This window comes from Melopsittacus undulatus, chromosome 1, assembly GCF_012275295.1.
Source record: "Melopsittacus undulatus isolate bMelUnd1 chromosome 1, bMelUnd1.mat.Z, whole genome shotgun sequence".
NCBI lineage: Eukaryota > Metazoa > Chordata > Aves > Psittaciformes > Psittaculidae > Melopsittacus > Melopsittacus undulatus.
Window position 1 is genome coordinate 127,033,701 of NC_047527.1, and position 26,735 is coordinate 127,060,435.

The following is a 26,735-nucleotide window of genomic DNA, read 5'->3' on the forward strand; positions in this document are numbered from 1 at the left end:
CTTGCCAATAAAACTGACTAGAACCTAAACCCATCAGGTATACTATTTCTATCCCATTTTCATAGAATCATAGAATAGTTAGGGTTGGAAAGAACCTTAAAGTAATCTAGTTCCAACCCTCCTGCCATGGGCAGGGACACCTCCCACTAAACCATATCACCCAGGGCTTCATCCAACCTGGCCTTGAACACTGCCAGGGAGGGAGCATTCACAACCTCCCTGGGCAACCCTAAATTGTTACAACACAGGAATGTGCATGAGGAATTTAAACTCTTAAAAAATACAGTGTTGTATCAATAAGCATAGTTCATAGTTCACCTCTTAGAAGAACTGAAGCAAGTGCCCAGCCAAACCCTTGAGTGGAACACCAATCAATCTTAAGAGAGATTTTTAGTCCCCAGTCACAGGCTCAGAATTAGGATTCAGACTCCATGAATCATCAACTGGCCACTTTTTCTGGCTCCTTCATCCCCAACAGGCCTTGCATGCAAAGAGGGGATCTCTCACAAGACTCATCATCCTTCTCCATGAAGGTCTCTAAGGGCATGGGTATTGAACAGGCAGCACTGGCAGACTCAATCTTTCAGCCAGTTTGACAGGCTCTGACAAAACTTTATGAGAACTTAATTTCCTCCATCTTTACCAACACCACCAGAAACTCCATACTCCTAATATCCAAAAACTGGGTTAAAACTATTCCAAATAATCACCAGCAATTTTTTCTCTCAAATTTCCAAACAGCCAAAAATAGCTGGTTTTAGCAATCTGCATTCTTTGATGAGGCCCCTTCCCTCATTAAAATTAGCACAATTCCATGTGGCACTAGAAGCCTAGGACTTTCTGAGGGATTGTGTAATGTGGCCCATAGCTGCTGGTGACCAGCTGCCACATCTATGAAGCTCCCCACAGGTTATCATTTATACCCATTGTAAAAGAAAAGCTTTTCCCTCTGTGAGGGCCACAGAATCAAACCAACCCAAGAGTCTTTGACAACTTCATTCCGGGCCAAAAGTTTAGCTGACCTTCCCTTTTCTCTTGAAAGACCTTATTCTCAAGTTCCTCCTTCATATTCCCCTACAAAACTCTTACACTAGTTCTTGTGGTAGCTATTGATGCTACATCAAAAGATGCTGCAGCTGCTGATGCTGTTTCTGTTCTCATAGCCATTTCAGTAGCTCTCCAACATCTATTTCTATCTTCAGGCTGTGACAGTCTGCCCAAGTTCTCCTCCACCAGCCTGGGAAAAAAAAATCACTGCCAAAAGTTTTGCAAAAAGTCTTTTTCAGCCTTTTTCCTCAGGGCACATTTTGTTGACAAACTCAAAAGGACAACACAAAACCAAGCTATTTCCCCAGAGTGCACATGCTGCCAGAGCTCAGAGGTCTTTGCTTCTCTCTGCCTACTAAGGGAAGGAAGGCCTTCCTTCTGTCTTCTAAAGCATAGCTGAATCATGAAACTGTTTTGCTTTAATTGTTTCTAATATCTTCAGTATTTTCTCACTTGCTTTTGGAATAGGATCTTCTAAGCTCCCACTAACAAGATCTGGACTACAACAACTTTATTTAATAAAAAGGAGATTAAACATTCACTTAAAAAGCATTCAAAAACCTCTGCCCAAACTAATCAAAATTACCACACAAATAATAATCACAATGAAGCTATTTATATTACTCCTCTCTAATGTCCTTACAAGTCAAGCTGCTGTTAGGAAAAGTACAGAACAATGCAGATAACCTGGTACTATACAGTTTAGAAGAAACTGTCTCTGCCTGGAAAGTCCTGTGTGTACTTCACCCTATGCAGTAACATTTTTATGCAGAAGAAGTTTTTCACCTTTTCACCTTTCTTTCTCACAGCCAGAGTTGATTATAAAATCTAAAATTTAAAAGAGAAAAAATAAACAAACAAACAAACAAAAAACAAACAAAACCCCAAACTTATTTTTCCAAGTGCATGTATTTCTAGTGAATCTTCAGGATTTGGTGTGGGCTAATTAGTTATTGTTATTACTAATATTATATACAAAAACACAAGTTATTTCAGTTATTTCTTTTCACATATTCTTCTGAGGCATTTTAAAACCACAGAAATATCTAATGCAATCTATTTTCTACTACTGTCTCTTAAGAACAAGAGGAGAGGGGAGATTTATAATTTGACCACCAAGGACAACACAGAGGAACTGTCTTTGAAAATCATTGTCCTTCTGAAAACCACAGATACACATATTAACTGCGAAGAGCCATGTATTAGGAAATACAGTCTCTGAATTCACTTAAAACACACATTTCTTATTATTATGGATACTCCTCAGATTAATTTACTGGAGATTCACCTACTGTAAAGTTCTGAGTGTCACTTAGAAGTGTTTTGTGATCAGGAACAACAGAACTCATTTTCCCTTGCTGTTCAGTTATGTTCATAGAAATCAGGGAAAGCTGGTATGTATTCAGGAAAGAAATTTCACATTCACGGTTTGTGTCCACTAAACAATACACTTGAATAAAGCAGAGAGTAAGAATCACACTATAAGCATCTGATGAAGATGATGGGCAGACAAAACACACGGCAGGAACTCCTCAATGGCATACCAAGGACAGCATCTGCACACAGAGCTAGGAGCAGGCCTTGTCTGTTTAACTGTACTTGCAATAGTGACAGGCTACCATCAAGCTGACAGAAGATTAACTAATTAATTAAAAGCAGAACTATATTGAACTGGAACAAACAGTGTTCCAGTCAGGAAGTGGAAAGCACATGTCCCTGCTACAGCAGCAGAACTCACATGAGGAGTTTAATGCGCTTTATGTAGGGAAAGATACATTTATTTTGGCAAATAAAAAGGAGATTTAAGCTAAATTCAGACCTCTAAGCCCAGGATAGCTGTATCTATAATGTCCACACTCACCCAGCTACAGTTCTGCACATAAAATCTAACTCTGGAAGTACTTAAGCTTATTATCTCTGCAACCTATATCCCAATATGGTTTGAAAATTCCTTTACATGACCAAAATTAATTGATGCAGAAAAGAAGCAGCTCATATAGCTGCCTCCTGACTTCTGTTACAGTCTCAAGAAGAGACACTTGATTTGCCTCTTAGAACCTGGGTGGATGCATTTCTCTGCTATTCGCAGAAACCATAATCCTTGCAGATGTGACTGATTTCAGCCAAGCCAGGCAGCAACAGTCAGCTTCATAAACCATGTGGAAATCAGACAGGCCTGCCTTCTACTTAAGGGACAGCTCAAATTGAGCTTCAACCTCAGAAGACTCAAACCCAATTTCTTCACTCCTACAAGTGTGCCCTGTAGCAGAACAGTCTGGCTTACCACCCTTTCCAATGTTGGATCAAAACTAAGGCTATCAAACCAGAAAGGTGGTTTGTGCCTGTGTGGGGAGGGCAGTGGCTGGGGGTCACACAAGCAAAACTCTATCTCACTTCTGTAGCCAGCTTTGGTTGAGGAAAATAAGCTTGAAAAGGGAGCTCTATGAAGGTTTTTTCTGACCACCAAGCAAATATGCAAAACACTGGCAGGTGTATTTTAAAAGGAATATTTTCTGGGTGGATAGGCACACAACATGCAGAGCATTGACTCCTCTCCTAAAATTAAATGCACAAACTTTCTTAACGAACTTTACTCAGATTCCAAAGAGAAGCAGAAAGCAAAATATAGCCAGTGCTTAAAGGTTCCTACTGGCTATTGCAAGGCATCTCAGCACATGTGCTAAAGGTATCTGGTTTGCATCAATAATAGTAGATGTTGTGAATCATCAACACTTAGTATTTGAGCACAGCAGTGTGATACAGAGGTGTAAGTGTGAACTCTGAATTCTATCCTATGAGCTCACGTCAGTCTAATATACAGCTCTGCAACAGTTTAAGAATTTCCTCCCTTTACCATTCAGTATTATTACTTTTTATTTCTGCACTAAAATGCGTACACAATAATAGACCAGAAAAAATTCTTTCTGTAGGTCTTACTGTTTGAAGTGCTATTACTTTCTTTCAGTCTTATATTACTGTCAAACACCTGCTTGAATTGACTCAGTTTAATAAACAATCCCACATATAAATGTATAATGAACTTAGAAGAACAGTTCTTTTCATATTTTAGCCGGACATTGTTGGGTTTGAGTGTCAAGGTTTTGGTAGTGGAGGGACTACAGAAATAGCTTCTGTGAGAAGCTGCCACTAGCTACCCATGCCCAAGAGAGCAAATGCCAGCCAGCTGCAATACAGACCCACAGCTAATCAAGGCCAAGCCTATCCGCAACAGTGACAGCACCTCCAAATGCAACTGTAGCCAGAGAAAAGAGTGATAATAGCTGAGAGAAACAGCTCTGCAGCCACCAAGGTCAGTGAAGAAGGAAGGGGAAGAAGTGCTGCAGTTATCCCCCAGGATAAAGACCATGGTGAGGCGAGCTGTGCCCCTGCAGTCCATGGAGGCCCATGGTGGAGTGGATATCCACCTGCAGCCCATGGAGGACCCCATGCCAGAGTAGGGGGATGCCTTAAGGAAGCTGTGACCTGAGGCGAAGTTAAAACAATGTTGTAATTTAGGTAAGATTTATGAAGTGGAGTCTTTACATCAAACTGAAACTCTAATAACCATTTTTTGTTTATTCTGTTAGATGACTACACTGAAATGCTGTTAAGTATAGGCTGTGATGTCACAGGCAAAAAAAGAAAAAATCCCAACAAGCAATCACCAGTCTTCATTTTACCTTCTAAACAAGGATTTCCAATCTAAGTTCATCTGAGCCACTTCAGTTTTAGCAGCTTTATCCACTCATTGGTTGTTCTGGTGTTCCTCAGTGGCCCAACTCTTGGGTACATGAGCATCTACATGGCGTACCTTCACCACCAGGTTCTGCACCCAGGCAGCAATATCTTGCCCCAGTGCAGCAGCCCAGATGGGTTTACCTCTGTGTTGCCAGTTGCTCTGCTTTCATTGCTGCAACCAACCCCACAGGGCATTTGCCACTATCCATGAGTCAGTACAGAGATAAAGTACTGGCCACTTCTCTCATTCAGCAGTGTCCAAGCTGAATGGCTTTCACCTCAGCAAACTGACTCACGGATGATGGAAAAATCAACAACACTCATAAATCATATGAGACTTTCTCAGTTTTTAAAAATATATGTTTAGATTACTTATCAACATGAAAACTTCCAAAATGTTCTTGACCTTTTTCAGTTAAGTCTGATAAGGCTTCATAAACCATCTCCTAAATCTAACTTTTCATATACACTATCTCATATATAGTACCCTCTAAGCACATACGTTTTGTTTCTGCTCTTTCACACGACAACTCCCTCACATTGTTTATAGTATTAGAAACACCTTCATATTGAACACCCAGATGTGCTTCCACTGGAATCTCCATATCCTCCCTGACTGAGAAAGCCTTCTTCAGTACAAACCCCACTCTGGTGACCTACAGATTGTTAATGATGACTTTTTTTCCCTCAAAGAATATATTTTTTTTATTAAAAGCCATAAATATAAACCATAATTTCACCTCTTACTTGACTGTAACATCTATATAATAATTAATAATAATAATAAATGCATTCAAAATATATTTAATTTTAAATTAGCCATAAACTCACATATTTTAAAAACCACTTACATTCTGCGTATTTCTGAAGCTGAGAGAACTCTCCAGGGCTCAGGTTAACCCACTTCTCCTGGCTCATCATGCTGGCAGTAAGGGTCTTTGCTAAATATCAGAAAAACATTCCCTTTGAACCAGGTGATATAAACTCCGTAAAGCTTCAGTTCTCCATGCTTGGAGGCTGGCCAGATGGCATCAGTCTATGTAGATGAAGATTTGATGCTATGAACTGCTCCCAGTGTGTTGTTTCAGTGGTGAGTTACAGCACTGTCAAAAGAAAATCAAATATTAGAAGTACAAATACCAATTTTCCTATGGGAAAAATTGTAACAGATAAATATTTTCTTATATACAGGTTTCCTTGAACCAAATACTTACAGTTGTTGTCCAAATTTAGTTTTATATGTATTTCCAAATTTATTTTTAGAACTCCAAATGCTTATGTGCAGCATTGATAAAGCCATTCATTCTTTATGATCAAATTGTACCTGGACACCTTATGTGAGGATGTTTCTAATTTAGTAACAAGCACTGCAACAGTAGATACTATCCGTCTATCATTAAACTTAGTTCCTGATGATTTTAAAACTGGATTCATGTAAGTGGTTTTGCATCCAGTTATGTTGTTGTACAGTGCTGCTTGTCCTTCTCAGAAGTGTTCTGAAGCTTCTAACTCCCCATATCAAAAACAAAGTGGAACCTGGAGTTTGGCAAGAAATTCCCAAGAGCTCCATAAATATTAACTATTCTAACAAAACAGTAGGGGGTTGATTTCAAGAATGTCACAACATTGCTAAAGTCGCTACTAAAAAGCAAATATAACTGTTGGCACCACTGCAAATCAGTCCAGTTAAAAGGAAAAAAAAAAAAAAGGAAAAAAAAATCAAAATGTGTGTGCCATTTCATCCAATTTTATGCAGTTTCTGCCTCAGTAGGACAGACCTTACAAAGGCAATGCATTACCAGCACTACTTCTTGCACAACAGGTGGGATACTTTCCGTCTAATTTTACCCATCTGAAAGTCAGGTACCTCAACCATGACTGTCATCTAGGACACTCTTTAATCAGCAGAAAGAGACAGGTGGCCCAGACAGCAATTAATCCCTCCAGTTTCAACATAATCTTAAAAAGGTGATGAATTGCCTTCTTGTGGCATTTATCTTTCGCTATTGATTACAGAGGTTGCATAGATGATAAGTTTAGACTAAAAAGATAATTTTAGACCATAAGTAGAATCTTTTTCTATGCCTAGCAATGTGTCATTTACAAGGGTCAAACTACAAAAACAGCAAAAGGAAAAATTCAGGCCAGAAGAGACACAGTAATGGAAAGAGTGCTAAGGAGGAAGATCTTAGCAACTGGAAAAGGAGAGAAAAAGGAGTATGATGTCAGGTGCGGGGGGAATGAAGAGAAAGAGTAGCTAGGAACAGAAGCATAGGAAAAAAATATAGACAAGAGATTTTTTTTGTTTGGCTTTTTTTGGGGGGGGAAGCGGTGGGTTTGGGGGTTTTTTGGGTTGGTCTTTTTTTTTTTCCTTTCCTATCTTATGTATGAGTACCATTCCTGGAAAAACAAATTCAGGAAGAAAGACACCTCAGTCTCCAAGCTAGCTTTCATTGCTCTCAGACCCTTGCTGGTGAATCACTTGTGCAACTCATATATCAGGGCCAGAAAAAGGCAATAACTACAAAAGCTAAAAGTGATATACAGTAAGAATGCTATCATTTTGTCTTGAGAACTTCAGACTTCTGATTTATGACAAAAGAAAATAACTATGGTCAATGAGGATATTTTAATCAAATTAGAGACATTTCATTCCTGGCACTTGATTAGATTGTATTGAAGACTGGTTTATTTCTTCAGAAAGGCCTATTTTTCTCATATTCTGATGACAACTGATTAGGTTTTATTGAAAATGTTCTTATATCTGCATAATTGATTTAACAGATCAAAATTTTCTACCACAATTTCCTCCAATACTACTTTTTGTATTCTTAACTACATTAGCTTCATTTTCTGCCAAAGCTAACACTGCTGAATGCTGTACCATTAGAGATTATCTCAATTACTTAATATGAATATTTTTGATAAGCAGATTACCATTGCAATTGCTATTGCTAGCATGGTAATAACAGGTGTGCACTCTAAACTGATCAATCCATTCATATGCAGTACCTGACCACTGCCTACAGGGTTTGCTGTACACACAGTACATGAGCAGTAGAAACAGATGTTTTCCCATTGACTTCCCTTTCTCCAACTTCTGATCTAAATGAGTACCTCAGATATCGCTTTCCCTTTAATGGACACGCAAGTTCTGCTGCCTACAAACAGTGCTGCAAGAAAAGGTACATGACCCAAATGAGATGACAGCAATGTTAAAAATTAGTACAGGCATGGCCGTCCACAGGAAAGATGTAGTCTTTGTGTAAGCCAGCAGAGTTAGCATGGAAGATACAACAGAGTTTAAGGCTACATGTAAAACACTCCAAATGCAAGGTCCTTCATTTGAAAAGGAAGACTGGGGGGATCTAGTGTTAACTAATTTGCTGTGTTTTATCTGAGAACAGTAACGGGGTGGTAGGAAGTCCTCTGAGCACAGTTAGCTGGTCTTTGAACTGCAGCCAGTTCCTGAACACCACCTCAATGCACACAATAGAGGAATATACAGAAACATAATGAGCAAATCTCAGTGAACGAAATTTTACAGAGGCTTAATTTTTCAGCTCTGCTTCAGGGAAGTCCTAAATAAGGAAGGGTCCCTGCTCCCTGCATCTTTTTAATTTTCACAGTTAAATCATTTACAGTGTCATCTTCCCAGATAATAGTGTAGCTATAAGAAATCAAGCCCATTGTATAGACACTAAGGACAAAAGACATCAATGCACATTCATGTTATGTGATGCATGCCATTTATGAAGGTAAATATTTCAAGATCACCTATATTTTATATAAATAACTTCATTTCTGTATAATAAAATATTAATTCATGTTATGTTCTTCAGTAGCTTTTAATTTAAATGCATTCCCTTGCACTTGTTCTTTCAGTACTCCAGAAAGGTCATGCAGCAAGAAACAGATACGTAAGTACATGAAAAGGAATGCAGTAACACTATACTATCACATAGGAAAAAAAGAGAATACTTAACTGAAACATGAATCAAATGTGCTTCTTGCTGAGAAAAATAAACTCGGCAGCACTAAGCAGATACAGTGATTTGACCTCTTCATGCAGAGATAAATTACTTATGCACACTACAGCATACAGTTAAAATACACAGGATGTCAGACAGGCAACTCTTCCACCAATCCTCTTTAATTGTTTGACCTATTCCAGGAAAATCAGATGTGTGTTCACATTTTGTTAGTATATGCTTAGGCGAGATTCACAGCCCTCTCAACTAGACACAGAGCAGGCGTTACAAATAAGAGAAATTAGAAACACCACATTAATAAACCATTCATTTCATCATAAACAGAATTAGGAAAAAAAAAATTGTGCTCTATCTATTGACTATAATAAGCCTTAAAATTCCAGTCTCCCTTTTATAACATGTTTGTCTTTCTGGATTTGATAACTGAAGTGTTCTGTCAGGATTCCTATCAGGTCACATACTCAAAACAGGAAGCAAAGCTTTCTTAAAAACTCTACAAATCGAATTACTTAACATTCAGCCAACAATGCTAACAAACTTAGATCTCTAGGAATTACCCATGCCACTGAAATCCTCAGTTGCTCTACAGAAACCAGGCTGAGGAGCAAAGAGAAAGGAATACACAATGGAGGAAGGAAAAAAAAAAAACAAACAAACCAAAAACACAAGCAGAAGCACATCCCCTATCCACCAACCTCAACACTCAATCTCACTACGACTCGCAACATCCCTTCTGCAAGGAAAAAGCAGGTTTTGGAGTGTATGGGGGAAAAAATTTACTTTCAGTCTCCCAAAACCAATCAACAATACCGGGTTCAGCTTCAAAATTCAATTCCAGAGGTGGACTGTGGGCTGTGGAAACACCCAGCTACTTAAGCACAGCAACTACCTCCACTTACTCCTGAAAGGCAGACAGGCTTCATCTGCAGTCAATCCTCACTGCCCCAACTGGAAAGCATGACACTCAACACATGCCTTAAGGGACTTTTCCCCCTTCACCATAACAGGGAAACCTTAAAACAGCCTGGAAACTGGATTTTGGAATTATTCTGCCATTTTCTGCTTTCTACCAGCCCTTCCATAATATACTTCACATATACAATTTCATCATTAATTGCCAATTACTCCAAAAGGGGGTAAAAGGGGATACAGGGTAAGGCTGAAGGGGTGCATGTGACTCCGATCTTAAGCAAGCATCTTCCACGTTAAACAAGACCAAGGCTTTCAAGTCTTCTTCTCCCACTTTCTTTTGCAATATGCTTGAGAAGGAAAAGAAAGAACATGAACCCTAAGGAAACAAGTTTCCTTCTACGGAAACTAAAATGCTCCACAACATGACTGATTTGTGATTTTTGCCTGAAGAACAGGAATAAATAACACAGAGTATTTTATACCTTAATTGCTGTGGAGGCTGAAGCAATTACACTTTTCAAGAACAGAATGTATTTGGCATTTTTTCAGTTAGGTCTTACACCTTCGGCATGGTTAACTGGATCCTGTGATTTCAGTGTGGGTGACATCACGGATTTTCCAAAGGAGAATTTTTACATATCAGATACCACATGCTGACAAATATACCAGAAACAGTTTTCTCTATGAACTCTTGCAACCACTTCAGAAAACAAGTGTATTCTTTTTACTAAAAACACCAAAGCATCTGTCCTCCAAAAACTTCATGTCATTTTTTTAGTTTAGCAAACAATGGAAAAGTAAACATTTCACCAACACCTGCAGAACAACTCAACCTTCATGTGTTGAAGGCTGTGATTTTAAGATCTATGTAACACTAAATATTGAAGGTATTATGATGCACTACTTAATTGCTATTAAGCTGTTAGGATCAAAGTACATGATATTTCCAGGGCACTGAAGGACCATAACTGCTCTTGAACCCCCGTGATAGTCTCTCCACTAAAGTTGCTACGCCATCCAACAAGAACATGTTAACAATCTCAAATTTCCTGGAAATGCAGGCATTATGTACAGATATAAAGACAATTTGCTTAGGTATTCCTGCAACTCCTTTTACGCTTTGTAGAAAGCAATGTCTCTACTGTCAGAAATACTCCAAATTTGCATATTTGAAAGTTTAGTCAGAAGAGTTTGAGGGGGAAAAAAATACAGTCAAATAAATCTGCTAATCACTATTCTGATTTCTTTACTCACAAATAGAGAAGCATTATGATTATTTATAATTGCTGCTAGATTAATGGTATGGATGAAAAGGAAGAGCTCCTGTAAGAACATGACAGCTTTTACCTACATAAACTACATATTTTACATAACACCATCCTCTTGTTTTTCACAGTATTTAGCGTAAAGGCATTTTAGTAGTACACACTCGTTTTCAACTTAGGAAAGGATGCTTGCTGATGTAAATTAACATAATTGAGAAATACAAACTGTAAACATCGATACACTGAAATCAGTGAAAATTTGCTTACTAAGCCAAAAATATCTCCTTTAAAGGAGTAACTTCAACACAACTCAAAACCACGACTGTTTTCCTGACCACTTTATTCCCACATGTATTAGTCTGGGACATGTAAAGCATCCATTTAAATTTTAATACAAAGATATGGACTGCATTCCTCAGAGAAGCAATTAATCAAATTCACTTCCTCAAATTATTTCCATGGAGTATATCAATAAACACTGGGAATACATGTAGCACAGAACCACTGTGATACGGTAAGCAGAGTACTTCAATCTGAGAAAAACTTTAATCAATACTACGGTTCATGGCAGTGAGAAGTACCAGCAACAATGAGCACCAATAAAAACTGATCAGAATGCAAGATTGTGGCATCACTGATGATGGTTACTTAGAATTAAAATACAGACATAATTTTGAAATATATTTTTTACTTTGTTCTTCATGTACCTTAACCTCACCACATGATTACGTTAAAAGAAATTTCAGATAGATCTTAAGTTTTCCAGCTGCTAGGCTTGATATTTCCAAGTTGCTATACTAATTACCTCCCAACTCAGAAGAACTACATTGAGATTTCTCAGACAGAAACATTTCTTTAGCTGTTTCTATTGGTGAATTTTAAAAAATATATACTCTTTGAATATTAAAAGCCTGAAAAAAAGGTTTAATCATTAAGGCTTATGACTAGTATTCTTTAATAAATGGAAAGAGCAATCTGGGACAGAAGCACAGGATTTTATAGGTATAACTATGTAATCTGTAGGAAGTTCTCTGTCATACAGCACATTTGGCTGTCCACTGGGCAAATCACTCTGTAGAGAAGATTAATCACAGCTTGTATATATCCAACAAAACCTCCAAAATTAAGAACATCTCAGAATAGACATGTTAGGGGCAACCTCTGCCTTCCAAAGTGGTTATCTGCCACACTCCACAAGGAAGCCAGCTCAAGAAGTGCACCCCTCGTTGGGAACTCTACACAGATCCCCCGCAACCAGCACAAGTATCTGAGCATGTTATCAGCAGTCTTAAGCTCTGAGACTAGTACCTACCACATGTTCTTCCTCTTTTCTTTCCATTCCCTCTCATGGGATGACCTGTATATTCTAAGTAACAATCAGCTTTTGTTGGTAATAAGCTACAGGGGTTTTCTTGTTTAATTATTGGGTTTAATTAATCTCTCCATATTTAGGTGCTTTAAGGGTGATTATATTAGTGAAGGCAAAGCTGAAAAATTTAATTTACAACTGGGGAAGATTTCTGATGATCCTCAATTTCCTGGGGCAGAAATTCCTGCTTCACGCTTGGAAATCAGCCTTTGAAGAGATGTGCTTTAGTCTTGTGACAAAAATGTTCCACTGCGCTCGAGGAAAAGATTTGTTAACTCTGTCCTCATTCCAAAGCTTTACACACTTTTAAAATAAACTGGGAACAGGGCACTGGAGTTCCTTCTAAATAACTTGTGAAAACATGAACCTGTTTTAATCTTCAACAGGAATCCTGTCCAGAGAATATAGATCAGGTTAGCAGGTTAATGGATTTCTTAGCAGAAGTTCATGCTATGTTGTTTTCTACTAGGTGGATTTTTTTTCAGTTTTTCCCCCAGAGAGAGAGATATATGCAGCAGTTGATTAAATTATTGCAGACCTGGGATATGAGTATGGCATTATGTCACTGTCCACTGGGACAGTGTGGAGCCTTCTAGACAACTCCAAATGGCTTCATATTTATTCATTAGTATTACTATAAAAGAGTTCAGTGATAGTGAGCTACCAAAAGGGGTATCATAAATTAGGACGGGCCCTTGCCTACAGAAATGCATATATACAGCCAAAGGAAACTATGGTGGCAAAAGCATCTCAAATTATTATTCCCTCTTCAAATTCAGCTCCTAGGAGATAACAATGTCTAGGTTTGTGAAGGCTCTGTAAACATTGCCACTTTTCCGTTCCTAGCACTTGCTCCTATGGCATGCCTACACTGGCACCAGAGGCGTGGATGCACACCGGAAGAATGTGTGAGGCAGTTTTACTGAAGTAAAGCCAGGAGGGAACAGCCAAGTCAGCCCAATACCATGAGCACCAGGGCAGGCTCTGCATCTCTGCCCAGCCTTGGGCACAGACCCCAGCAATGCTGAAGTCCATGCTGCTAGTTTCACAGCTCTTGGTACCTACCTGAAACTACTACTTAAAGGCAGCTTGGCCTCACCTCTTTCAGCAGCATAAACATTCTCTGAATCTCTTACCTCTTTCTATATTCTTATTTTTTCCCTTCAGCTTATATACTGCCACTGATTAAACTTAGACAACTGGCATTCTTTACTGGGAGAGTGGTGAGTCACTGGAACAGGCTGCCCAAGGAACTGTAAAGGCTCCATCCCTGGCAGTGTTCAAGTCCAGGTTGGATGGGGCTTTGAGCAACCTGGTCTAAGTGGGAACTGTTCCTGCCCATGGCAGGGGGCTGGAACTACATCTTTTCCAACCAAAACCATTCTATTTTCCAATGATTTGTGAAACTATACACAAGGCGTTTGATCAGGGATGGAAGTGCATTTTCTGACTGAGGGTCCTTCATTTGTATGTCTGTTGGTCCCTCCCACCCAGACAGAACTACAGTTGTAAAGACACAGCTTTAACATACTGAATCCTTTAGATAGGACAACATCACCTCTTCATGGATAACTGCTGATTTTTTCAGCAGAACATGAGAGGATGACAATGAAATTACTGTCCCCCACCTACTAATTTCAGGGTATCAAGTTGTTATACTGTAAATGTTCAGCCTTTCATCCTAGCACTCACCACTTTAAACACGTTAAGGTGTCTTCAGAATGCTTTGGAGCTAACAAAGGCAAATATTCCACAGATTCCTTTAAAAAAAAATAAAAATTGCTATTAGCGCACTTTTTATTGACAAAGGTATTTAACTGCACTTTCATGCAACTTAAGTTTGTGTTCTTTTTTCATGGTGTTCAGTTTTCAATACAAAATCTTACTTTCACTTACCTGTGTTTCCCTGTGTTTTTCCCATTAAAGGGAAGAAGAAAGAGTTGATCCCATCTCCTCTTCCCCTTGGGAATTATTTGGCTGAGCTTTTATTGTGCTTTCATTTTAAATTTCTCTTTTTCTCTGGAGAAAGGCTCTGCAAATTTGTTACCTTTTTCTAGAATGTTTTTCTCTGGAGTTGTACCGAATGATTCCCTCTCTTTAAAGGTTGCAATTAAGTCTCCTCAGATTTAGCTTATGTTTCCACGCAGTAGTCCTTGGCATTAACATTATTGCTATTATGAATATGATTATATAAAGACAGGAGAAATGAAGGACTGGCAGAAAGTAGTAAAGTATTTTCTAACACATGAAGCTTTCAGACATTCAAGCCTTTCCTCAGGTCTGAGAAGAGATGCAGGAAACTTCAAGCCAAGTACAGGTTAAGATCAACTTTGAGTTGACTGCATCACCTGTCCTCACAAGCCTGTGAAGACAAATATCTGATTTTGCCACCTTCCAATTCTTTGTGCCACCTTCCAGTTCTCTGTGCCTACACCACTGAAAAGCCTGCTTAGAACACAATAATAAAACATGCTCAAAATTACCTGAAGAGAAACAGGATAAATGCATGTGAAGTTCTTCTGACACTCCACTGAGTAATCTGCCTTAATTATGCAGTTGTTGAACCCATTTTACAAGACTGTAGCTTGAAATTTGAAACGATTTCCCCTTACTTTGCTGAATGTTGACACTTGTATTTCCCCATCCTCTGCAATTCCACTGGGAACCTACAGGATTTTGCCCAAGGGAGTTTTCAATGTTATCCACAAACTGTAGTTAAAAGCCAAACAAGCTTTAAATAATCTCCATCTCAGAGCACTAAAAATCTTCTGGTGTAGGTTGCCCTTCTTTTGCTATTAGTATGCCTATCATAAACTAAGAACTATTTGTATGTATACTTCTGAATCATAAACATTATAAACATTTTCTTTGCAATTTTTTATCATAGCTTTAAAAAGCACAAGATACATAATGTTTTATACAATTCCTTTTGTTTCCCTTTAATAATAATAAATAATTAAATATATCTAGTGGGGAAAGAAACTACATTTTTAAGCCTTACATCAAAAAGACTTAGATACTAGAATACATTAACTAATGACAAGCTAGAAATCAGTCTGACAAAGTAAGGTAAGCAGAATAAATACAGAAACACAAAACGAAACTAAACATTCTTGTTTCTGTGCTTAAACTGTTAAGGAATTTGTTTTCATTGACAAAAATCTAGAAAAAGAGTAATAATAAAATGGATGGCAGCTTGCTAACACTGCTTTTGTTCTTCTATATATGTGGAAGAATTGTATAATACAATCTTCTGGACTCCACTTCCCCACAGAACAGAGGTATCAGATAAGAACACTACCACTCCTGGTAATACTAATTACAGATGTACTGCTTCCATGAATGTATAATTCTCAGCTTTCATAGCAGCAGCATTAATTACAAACAACTGCAAACCCGTATCTATGACATTATTTCATATCCAGAAAAGTTGCTCAGATGAAGGACTGACATGCAGACACTGCACCTGATCCACTGCAATTCAGGAGCTCAAATCCTCAAATTGTTTTCTTTACTTCAGACTTGATAATCCCACAACTTCACATTTAGAACTCACATATATAATCATTTTAAGACAACTGAAGGCCTTCTCACTGAAACAAAGGTGTCTCAAACAAAAATGTTTAAAATTTCACTTACACTGATAACCAAAAAAGTTATAAATTAGACCTGCAGAACTTCCACATGTAATTGCAAAATTAACTATAAGGTTCAATTATGCTCTGCTTTCTACTACTAGAGACAAACTGAACAAAAAACTTGTTACTTATGAACAGGCACAAGCTTGTTAACCTCACATTTCATCTTTCATTGTGTTTCAACATTTTTATCTTATAATCGCTTTATATAGTTAAGTCTGTACTTAGGCAACAACCTCTTCCATCTATCCATACAAAGTTGTCACTAAAAGTCTGGATGTTTTGGGTGTTTTCATATACAGATGACTGCATACAAAATGTGTATTACAGAGCCTGGATTCCATCAAAATCTTGAAAGAAAGAATATAAATGAAATATAAAATAAATAACTAAATAAATAAAATAGGTGTTGCAGGGGTGATTATTCTCTATTGTTCCATTCTGAATTGATCCATGCAGATTTTCAAATGCAGAGATTTCCAAAGTGATCTACTCTAACAACAGGCCCAGGAGTCTACATGTATAAAATGCTTTTCCCAAGAACCACCTTTGTCAATCAGAGAATTTTAAATGTGAATTTTAAAAACAGTTCTGTTAATAGAAATAATAGTGTTTAACATTACCAAATGATTTATTGTTGATGAGTCATACCTTTCACCTGTTCTGTATTAAAACATGCACAACTGAATTCTTCTGCATATGAAATAAGCCTAAAAAGAAATTTCTCTATTTGCATCCTCTTTATAGCACAAGAATTTTACAACTATGTGACCAGTAGTCACTACAGTCATCCTATTTAAGCATAGATCAAGACCCAGGGGAAAAAAAAAAAAAAAACAAACAAGAGAGAAATTATTCTATTTGCTGTTTAAAATGGTTCCATGAAGAGTTCTTTTCCTTAAAGTCTGTATTTTCAATTATTAAGTTATGGTTATGAATGAAACAGAAGTTTATCTTCTGAGAACATTCACCAAAGATCAGCTAAAGCATCATAAACCCTCCATCCCCAAAAACATGAAATGCCTTTACAATTAACTTGTTTATAATTTCTAATGGATATTCACAGAAGTGGCTTTCTTGTACCCCAGTAACTCTTACAATTAATTAATTTATTTTTGCTTATATTTGCACTAAATCAAAGGACAGGTGGACTCCCTGTTCTATCATTTCAGGCAGGCCATGTAAACATGTGTTATTCTACCCAGGAACAAAGGAGGACTATTAATCACGAGAAGAAAATGCAAACAAAAAAACACCACAGATTTCTCGTCCATAGAAGGTCATGTGCATCCATGCAAATCTACCATTCAAACTTTGAGATACTATTGTTTAGGCTTAGCTCCTTAGAATGCACATGCAGAAATCCCAGAACTGAGCTGACCTGGGCAACTGGGACTATGTAACCTGGGCACTGCTTTTGCTTTTCTGACCCAAACAGGAGTGGCTGCAACCTGATGTCCAGCAGTGCCTAAATACATTTTTCTGCTCATTCTTTACAAGCTGGCTTGACCAACTGAGAAGATAAAAAGTGTCACGTAAATACCAATTATGTTATTATGATGTGCTTGTATTATAAAAGCGAAAACTAAGATTGACTCTGTCACTGATAGTACAACATACACAAGGGACAGATCTGCTTAATTTTAAGTACAAGGACTAGAAAATAAGAGAATGACAAATATCCCATTTTATATAAAGTAGAACTGAAACTTCTATAAATTAATATTTTTATACTTATTTTATAATATTTAAGAGCTAACGCTGAATTTTAAAAAGTGGCTAGATTTCAGCTGGTATTAGTTACTGCATTTGAAATTCACTAGGCACACTGAAACATTTGTTCTCAAATAATTTGCCTGCAATGACACAGTAAAGTGTGTAAAAGTCGGGAACTGAACTGAGATCTGTAATTGAATACATTTAAACACATGAACAGTGCTAATTTATGTAAGTCAATAAAGTGGTCGTACTTAGTAACAAATTTATTTTTGCCTATCCTATCAAGTTTGAATTGGTAAATTTAAGCCTAAGTGCCAAAAAACTAGTAACTTAGAATAAAACTGCAGATTATAAAATTATCATTAATATCTAATTACCCAAACCACTAAATTTCAATTAAAATTCACCACCTCACATGTACAGCTAGCTTTAGCTACTATACCATGAATTAAAACAAGAAGTATTTCAAAGGAAATAGATACTTGAGGAAACATCAGCACTTACAGATTTAACTACACATATCCAAAAATATCACCATTCCAGAAGTCTGCGTCTGTTTCAAAATTACTTGAGTGTGTGTAGTGTGGTTTCCCCTAGGACCCTGGTTTTCCAGTCACCCACACTGGGGACCTGGTTGGAAAACATCACGGCTCCCATCTGGTTCCAACAGCTCCATTCCTCTTCCACTGAAGTGGGCCAGTACACGCTCAAGCCTTATCCAAAATGGTGCTGCAAGGAGATGCCCAGATCCTGAGCCTACACCCCAAAAGAAAGAAACATTCCTATGTATCCACTTCATTGTCCCAGTAAAAGCACCCCAAATAAAAGATGGAGATTCTGAATAATGTACCCTAGGATAAATACCAAACACCTATCAACGAGTCTCAAATCTTGGCTGCTGCACTGTCTTTCCCCTTAGGAGAGGAACAGATACATACCTTAACCTGAGTAGAGTGAAATTATGAGAAAGCTGCTGCTACTTTGAACACAAAACTGCAAAAAGCCAATACTCTGTTTTCAGAAGCGAATGAGAATTCTGTGCATTTCGTCTTTTCCAGACTCTGGCCTTTTCAGATACACAAAATATTATTCAAGAGATTATTATAGATCTCTTAACATTCACTAGGATTTTCCAGTCCTCAAGGTTCCCAGGCACCAACTGCATCACTAGATTTAGCTCACATTCCTCAAATTGGCACAACTAAAATAAGCAAGTTATTTCTTTTGGCATCTTAAAAAGAATTAAAAACATAGATTTAGTATGCCTACAAAATTCACTGTAAAAACATCCTGTTGTAAATATATGTACAACACAAAATTCTGTTTCCCATTTTAATTTTTCTTCAGGATAAGTATGCTGAACATTACTGCTATTATATTTTGTTAGTATTTTAGAAACCTACCTGTGATAAAGGTGAAGTTATGTACATGTATGTTTCTGTATAGATTCATCAGAATATTCTGATGCAAATAAACAAACTTTCACATCATTGTGCCTATTTCTTCCCTATTTTAATTATTCATTAAATTTGTCTAGCCTTTTTAATAACAGGTGTCACCAATAATGGTAGTGGACCTCTTACAGTAGTGTTGCCTAATTAATTACTAAGTCCAAGTTGGCACAGATAGTAGACGAGATGTACTCACACTGATTAGTTGTGAACCAGAAAGATGAACCTTAAGTATTTCTGTTTTGATATATATGCAGTATTCCTTTACTTTAAGGCTTTAACATCTATATGTATTAACTAAAAAGTTACAGTAAACAATATTAGCTAAAAATGTGTATTATTTTTCTGCCAGAAAGATCAAGGGGAAAGAGATTCATGTCTTCTTGCTAGTCATAATTCCAGATAATATTTTTTGTATTTATTTGTGTTTAAAATTTGGGACGTACAATGTTTCCTGACTAGTCAAAGCAGTTACTGCAGCAGTTTCAAAATACACCAAAAGCCCCAAAATATTTTACTGAAAACAGCAAGCTTTGTTTGCTTGGCAGAGTCGGCAGAGTTATGCATGTTTTTTAGATATATCAAACGTTTCAAAAAACACGTCTTTCATGGGACATCATGATTGCTCCATTTGTGGTAAATTTGCCCTAGGACACAGCATTTTACAAAGAAAATTGCATTACAATGGCCCACATTGTGCCATCTGTTTTAAGAAGAACTCTCCAGTGACTTCTATAGAGAATAGTCTTAAAAAATAAGTGGAACAAGATGTCTCAAAGTATTTTTTTCTACCTAGCTTAAATACTTTTGATGAAAAAGATTCTGAAAAATTCAGAAAGCTGCAGCATTAGCACTTAGTTATCCCCTTAATATTCATCACTTTCCAAACAGGTGAGAAGGTACATGGATTCTTGGCCTCGCCATGACAGGAGCTCCGTGGCTGCAGAGGCAGATGAGAATTCCCACAATGCGGGGGTTTCATGAGGAGGTTCAAGCTTTCCCAGGAGCCAAGTCCTGTTGGCTCCTTTCCCTTTCTGCTCACACGCCCATCAGTAACACACGTGCCACAGGCGCCCATAAACACTGTGGCAATAGCAGAACAGCCGACAGCATCATCCACACCAGCAAAAGTAAGCAGGCACAGGGCATGGACCCAGAGGAGCCAGACAGCCATGAGCAAGAAAGTTCAGGATGTGACAGTCTAACCTTTCCCTTATATTTTAGCAGTATCATTTCAGTCTTCCCACAGGATACACAAAAAGAATGCAGATGCCACAGATCATGGTAAGGGAGGGAGGAGGACCTTCCTTTAGTCTGTGTCAACACTGTGAACAAATTTTAGCATGCTAAGTACCTTAGATGCACTTCCCCTGCTTTACACAGAATCAAGAGAATATTGTCATGTCTTGTTATCATCTACTCTCTTTTAAGTCTATTTCCCTGACACAAAATGCAACTATAAATTTTAATATTGTGAAAACACCATGACTTTTCTTGTTTACTTACTTCTGAGAATGAGATCTCTGTAAAATATCAAAGTACTCATAAAATTCTACATCCAAAACTAATACTTAATATTAAGGAGCATACTCCCTTTATTTACACTGCTGTTATTTTACTATAGACGCACAGAGGAACATCCACAGTAATCCTCATGTGAAGTCATCTGAAACCCCTTTCAAAAGAACAATAACCTTCTGCATCAGTACAGCTTCACATTATCTCACGTCTGACCTACAATTATGACAAAAGCTTCCAATAATTTTATTAAATGGTTATTATTTAAGAATTCCTGTTTTCATAGCATATTCAATGCTCTTAATTTGTCATTTGTATTTTTTTGCTCAAATGGTCTAGTTCAAAGGTACTGTATCCTTTTATGCAATCATCAGACAAACAGCAGTAACAACAGACGACAGTAAGAAAATTATCACAGAACTTCAATATTCATTTCACCAGTTACACAAATTGCTTCAATATTATAGATAATAATTCTAAAACATGTATGAGGCATACTGAATCTAACCACCATCCTCCACACATCACACATGCACATCACTGGTTTTGCAATACACACTTCACATGGAGGTTCTGGGTTTAGGGTTGTTTGTTTGAATATGAATGAGGTTGGTAACTTGAAGGTTTTTATAATGCTTAGAACTGCTTTGGTCATGCAGATGATGCCCCTCACAAATTAGGTCCAGTAACAGAAAAAGTGAGATGCAAAATACCATAAATAATTTCTAACAACTTGATATGAAATCACAGCAATTTCAGCATCAACATGAAGACACCTTTTCTTCCCCTTACCAAAGAGCTTTCCCCTTCACACATCCTGGACATCACAGCCACCAACTTAACCTTGATTTCAGCATGCTGCTTTATTCTGAGCACCATTTCAAATCTCTCTAACTGGAAGTTGCGCAAACACTCACCACAACATTTTGTTTGTTCCTCTTCTGCTCTGGAATTCACCAAGGGCTTAGTTTATGCCCTCGCACAAAAAAATTCCTTGCTCCACAGCCATAGCACATTGCCTTGCTCACAGACTCAGAGCTGTCCTGGCTCCTCCCACCCCTCAGAAAGAATGTGCCCATCTTGAATCCTTCACCTCCCATTCTCACATGCTTTTGCCTCTGTCTTACAAGAGGGCCCAATAGCAGCTGCAATTTTCCTGCTTTGCCTCTGCAAGATGTGGTCACGAGGTTTCCACTCAAGTCAACAGGTTTTCCAAAAAATCACAGTAGCATTTCCAGAGTGTCTCAAACCCACACAACCATTTCCCACTGTGCTTTTACCTACCAGGAAAATTATTCTGAGCATTTCTCAGGCACATACACAGAGAAAAAAAAAAAAAACAAGGGTGGGGGGAACAAAAAGCCGGCAACAGATTTTATTTGTGTGTGGTTGTTCCTACCAACTTTTCCTGCCACTTTGTTCTGGCAGGAAATCTGCTGTCTGCTCTCACAAACCATCTTTAACTGTAGCACTTTGGCTCTCTGAAGAAGCAATCTTCACAGAGTGCAATTTCCACAAAATAATACAGTCCATGCTTCCATTTACAAAGCAAAGACTTGCTCAACTCTGAGCATCCTTGCTTAGAACCTGCTCGCTTTTACACAAGGCTAAATTTTAGCCCTAGCACTTCATAAATAAAAGCACAGATGGACTTTTCGTGTATCCCTAACTGCTGTTATAATCTCAATTAAAAAAGTAAATATTTTGAAATGGAAATAAACCCAAACCGCTCTGAAACACAATGCAAATCAAGCATGACTGTGCATACGACAATTCTGTCAGCATCTGTCCACTGGTAATAGGATGATAGCAAATCATTTTCCCCTACATGGCAGGTTGGAACTAGATGACCTTTAAGGTCTTTTCCAGCCCAAACCATTTTTTGATTCTATACTGTACCTGTACAAACTAAACAGGCATTTGCAGAAATTAAAGATGCACAGTTGGGTCAAACACATGAAGACATTTGTCCTGGTTTGAGCAGTAGCAGTCATTTTTTCTCCTTCTTGGTAGCTGGTGCAGTGCTGTGTTTTGACTTTCGGGCTGAAAATGGTTGCTGATAGCGAGTATGTTTTGAGTTACTGCTCGGGTGTTTGGTTTGTTCAAGGCCTTTTTCTGAGCTCATGCTCTGCCAGGGAGAAGGGGAGGCCGGGAGGAAGAAGAGACAGGACACCTGACCCAGGCTAGCCAAAGAGGTATTCCATACCATAGCACATCATGCCCAGGATGTAACCGGGAGAGACCCGGAAGGGCTGGAGCTCTGGGGGGATGGAAGAGGTATTGGTCAGTGCTCGGCCGGGCATGATGGGGTGAGTTATGGGTCGGTGGCTGGTGAGGTGTTGTATTCTCTTCACTTGTTATTGGCTTTATCATTATTATTTGTAGTAGTAGTAGCAGTAGTGATTTGTGTTATGCCTTAGCTATTAAACTGTGCTTATCTCAACCCGTGGGGGCTACATTCTTTGGATTCTCCTTCCTAGCTCTCCGGTAGTTGGGGGAGCAAGGGGGGGGAATGAGTAACGAGCTGTGTGGACTTGGTTTAAACCATGACAGCATTCATTTTTTTCATGGAATTTCACTTCATAAGGGGGACAGAATGCCCTCAGCATCTCTTCTGGTCAATAATTATTTGAAAAGAAAAATACAGATATTAGAATACTTTTCTTTTTTACCTTCATTTCCTATACATGCCAGTTCTCCCCAGTCATGCAAAAGGAGGGAACTCAAACAAGCCAACACACCCAAAACAACAAGCAACAAAAAAAATTCCCAAAATAGCTAATCTGCTGACTAGAAGTGCAGTTTCCCTTCGCTGCAGTCACTTCCACTGCAGTCACCACTGACTGACCCCATCAGCCTTTGAGGTTAGCTCAAACAGGTCCCATCTTTGCAGTTTCTAATCCCTGGCGTGCATTATCAACAACCAGAGGAGAAGTGAAAGCAGGTACAGCTCAAAGACATGGAAAGTAAGGAGGCAGCAGCAGAGATTTAAAGAACGTATTTCTAAGATTCTTTACCACCACGGCACCAATGCAACAGAAAAAGGTACTGTATAATGTCTAGCTGATTAAAAATATACAGCAAAGTACAGGAACAAGAGCAATCTGGAACAAAGGGCCATATCTGGTGACTGACAACTGAAATATTAGCTCTCTAAGAATTAACGTATATATTTTATGTGGTCCTAGAAAGCAGAGTTGCAAGCACTGTTCCAATATAACAAGACCCAGACAACAACAAAAAGGAAATTCAAGCATATTTTTCTTGTTTTAAAAAGAATTTATATTATATTCATATCTGCACATGTATCTTCTCCTAAATCGCCTAAAGATCTGAAGATTACCAAACTAATTATTAGATCCACTCATCTTCTGGTTTCAGTTCTCCAAAATTAATACAACAGGCCAGTTCAAATGCCAATTCCCATGTTACTGACTGCAAATGGCTTAAAAAAAAAAAAAACCCAACAACAACAAAAAAACAAATCAAACAAAAAAAAACAAAACAAACAAACAAAAAAAACCCCAACACCTTTCTCAGGGACTATGTACCACAATCTGCATACAACTGAAATTCCCATGTATGTCAGCTCCACACACAGGAGGTCATTTACAGTTCCAGAAGCATGAAGTTCTCACAGTCTAAATCCTAATGTTAACTCCCTTGGAGTATTGGTAGCTTAAAAGCTGCATGCATATGTTTTCCATGCATCTGCTGTGAGGACCATAAAATAAATACAGCTTGGGGAAAATACACAGAAAATAAACTTGAAAACTTTTGCCAGGATACCCGCAAGACCAGAGGTCACATCTCAGTAGTCAGCATTATGACACACTGATTTTATATTAAACTTTTTTTTTTTCCAAGTATAAGAAACATTGCTCAATCTACCTCAATACTGCCAGAATAAGTGAACTTTAAAAACAAGGAGTAACTGGAGTACAACAGCATCAGCCTTCCTCATTTACTAATACCTCGCTTGATCACATTCACCTTTGAAAGTTCAAATCCACAGCATAACACATTGTCATTTAATGACATTCAGTATTCATTAATTTTACAAGCCCAGCAGTTATTATTAAGTACACATCTTACTGAGCTAAAATTGCTTGGATTTCTTTGCAATGTAAATTCTTTCACTGCACACCTAGGAGGGTTGCATTAGTCTAGTTCATTAGTTCAGGCTGCCTATGAAATAGCAGACACTATTTCTGTTAGATTCATGTAACATGTCACAGAACTGTAATTCATACTAAAAGGATTAAAGAATGATGTAATGTAAGGCTACATACTTTATTATTTATAAGCACTATTATTTACAATCATTGTTTATAATGACAAGTAGTTCATACAGAGTAATTTATGGGAAATGTATTTTTTTCAATAAGGCATGATCACCAGCTTCACAGAAGCTCTGTTCTTGGAAACAGACTACCAGTGAGAACAGTCACATTTACAAATTAAGATGTAATATTGTCCCCAACTTCTCAAATATTTAAATTTAAAATAGCAGACCTTAAAAAATTGTTTAAGCAAAGCATTTACTGTCACATCTTCAAAGATGTTTGTCATATACAGTCGATTATTTAGTAATAATACATACACGCACATAGCACCAAACAAACACATTACAAACAAAAGCACATTATAAACTCTGCTTCTGTCAGACATATGAGCTAGATAAAAACACTTCTGTCAGGTTTTGCACTTCATCCAGAGCTAATGTGATCCCATTTAGGGTTAGTCACTTGGTTGCAAACTGTTTTCTATAACTATCACCTCAAAACTCGAATTCCTTTAAATAACTAAACTGTAATAGCCATTTTCTGACAGCTATATATTTAATTATGTCCACAACATATAATGAATATGTTGGCATATTCAACATGTAGTCAATATAAATTTATACAGAACATATGCATAATTATATGTTCACATCCACGTTCTAAATTGAAAAAGTCAAAGTATTTATGTATTAGGCAGCAGAACATTTTGTATTGTTACGCTTAGAAGAGTAGCAACCAAAACCAAAAAAAAACCAAAACCAAACCAAACCACAAAAGCAACAAACTAAACATTTCAAAAGAATTTTTAAAACTTACATTAATTTCAAATAATCCTTTAAGTTAAGTCACACAAAATGTGTGATTTATCAGACTGTTAGTTTCTTTCAAATAGTTGTAAGTTCACTATGTATTTTACTCACAAAGAAAAGCAACCCATTTCCAGCAGATGATCAAGTCATTCTACTTTTTATTACACCAATGAAACATTTAAGGCAGATACCATAATGCTTTTAAGGATACAGGAAAAAAACTTAAGAGAGTTGAAATTGAATTTAGATATAATACAGGTTCTAAATCCCCTAATAGCCTGATTCTTCCTTTCTCTTGCTTGCTAATGCTACCCTACACTTCCCACTGGAATAGTGTCATATGTCTCAGCACTGATGAATATAAAGTAATGTGCATAGAAAAAAAAAATTATAATAATCCTAGCAGTACACTTAAAGTGATGAGCAGTGAGCTCATCAGTGATGACTTATCACTCAGAAATGGAATTTTGGAATTACAATCAGAAAACATCAGATCTGTGCTCAGCAGCATCCAAAAAAAAAAGTATTCAGACAGAAAGGAATAAAGAATAAAGCGATTTACTCCATTGTACTGATCCCTGGTACACTTGCATTTTGAATAACATCGAGGTTTTGGATTTTCAAACTGATTGGAGTAGTACTGGAAAAAGAAAAGGACAAAAAAGATGTAGGAATCTATTCATAAGGAACTAAAGAGTACACCAGAGTTCTTCCAGCTTCAAAAAGAAGCAATGGGCTACGGCAGATATCTGTAGTAATACAGTGTCAAAGCCTAGAGGAATGCTCCAGGGATGCTCAGCCTATTCTTACATTCTTCCCTTGGTAATCACTGTTAGGAGACAGCATACTAGTCCAGACTTCTAGTCTGATCCAGTAAAGCCATCTTTATGCTTCTAAGAGAGATGAAGAATGATCCTATTCACCTGCCCCCATTCATAGTGCCTTGTCTTGGTACAGATAAGAACAAGTCACAGTGAAGTTTAAGGACAAC

The 26,735-nt window shown here is 37.6% G+C and overlaps 1 protein-coding gene across 3 annotated transcripts in view; it reads right to left on the reverse strand.

Moving 5' to 3' along the window:
• The window catches only part of DGKB (diacylglycerol kinase beta), a 354,661-nt gene that overhangs the window by 319,027 nt on the left and 8,899 nt on the right, over positions 1–26,735 (reverse strand). For 2 of the 3 annotated variants that reach the window (XM_034062188.1, XM_034062182.1), the window contains exon 2: positions 5,637–5,888. In XM_034062188.1, the coding sequence (XP_033918079.1) occupies positions 5,637–5,706 (70 nt within the window). In that variant the 5' untranslated portion in view covers positions 5,707–5,888. Of the gene's footprint in view, positions 1–5,636; positions 5,889–14,806; positions 14,826–26,735 lie in introns of those variants that run through there. The other variant, XM_031052464.2, reaches the window with a different exon arrangement.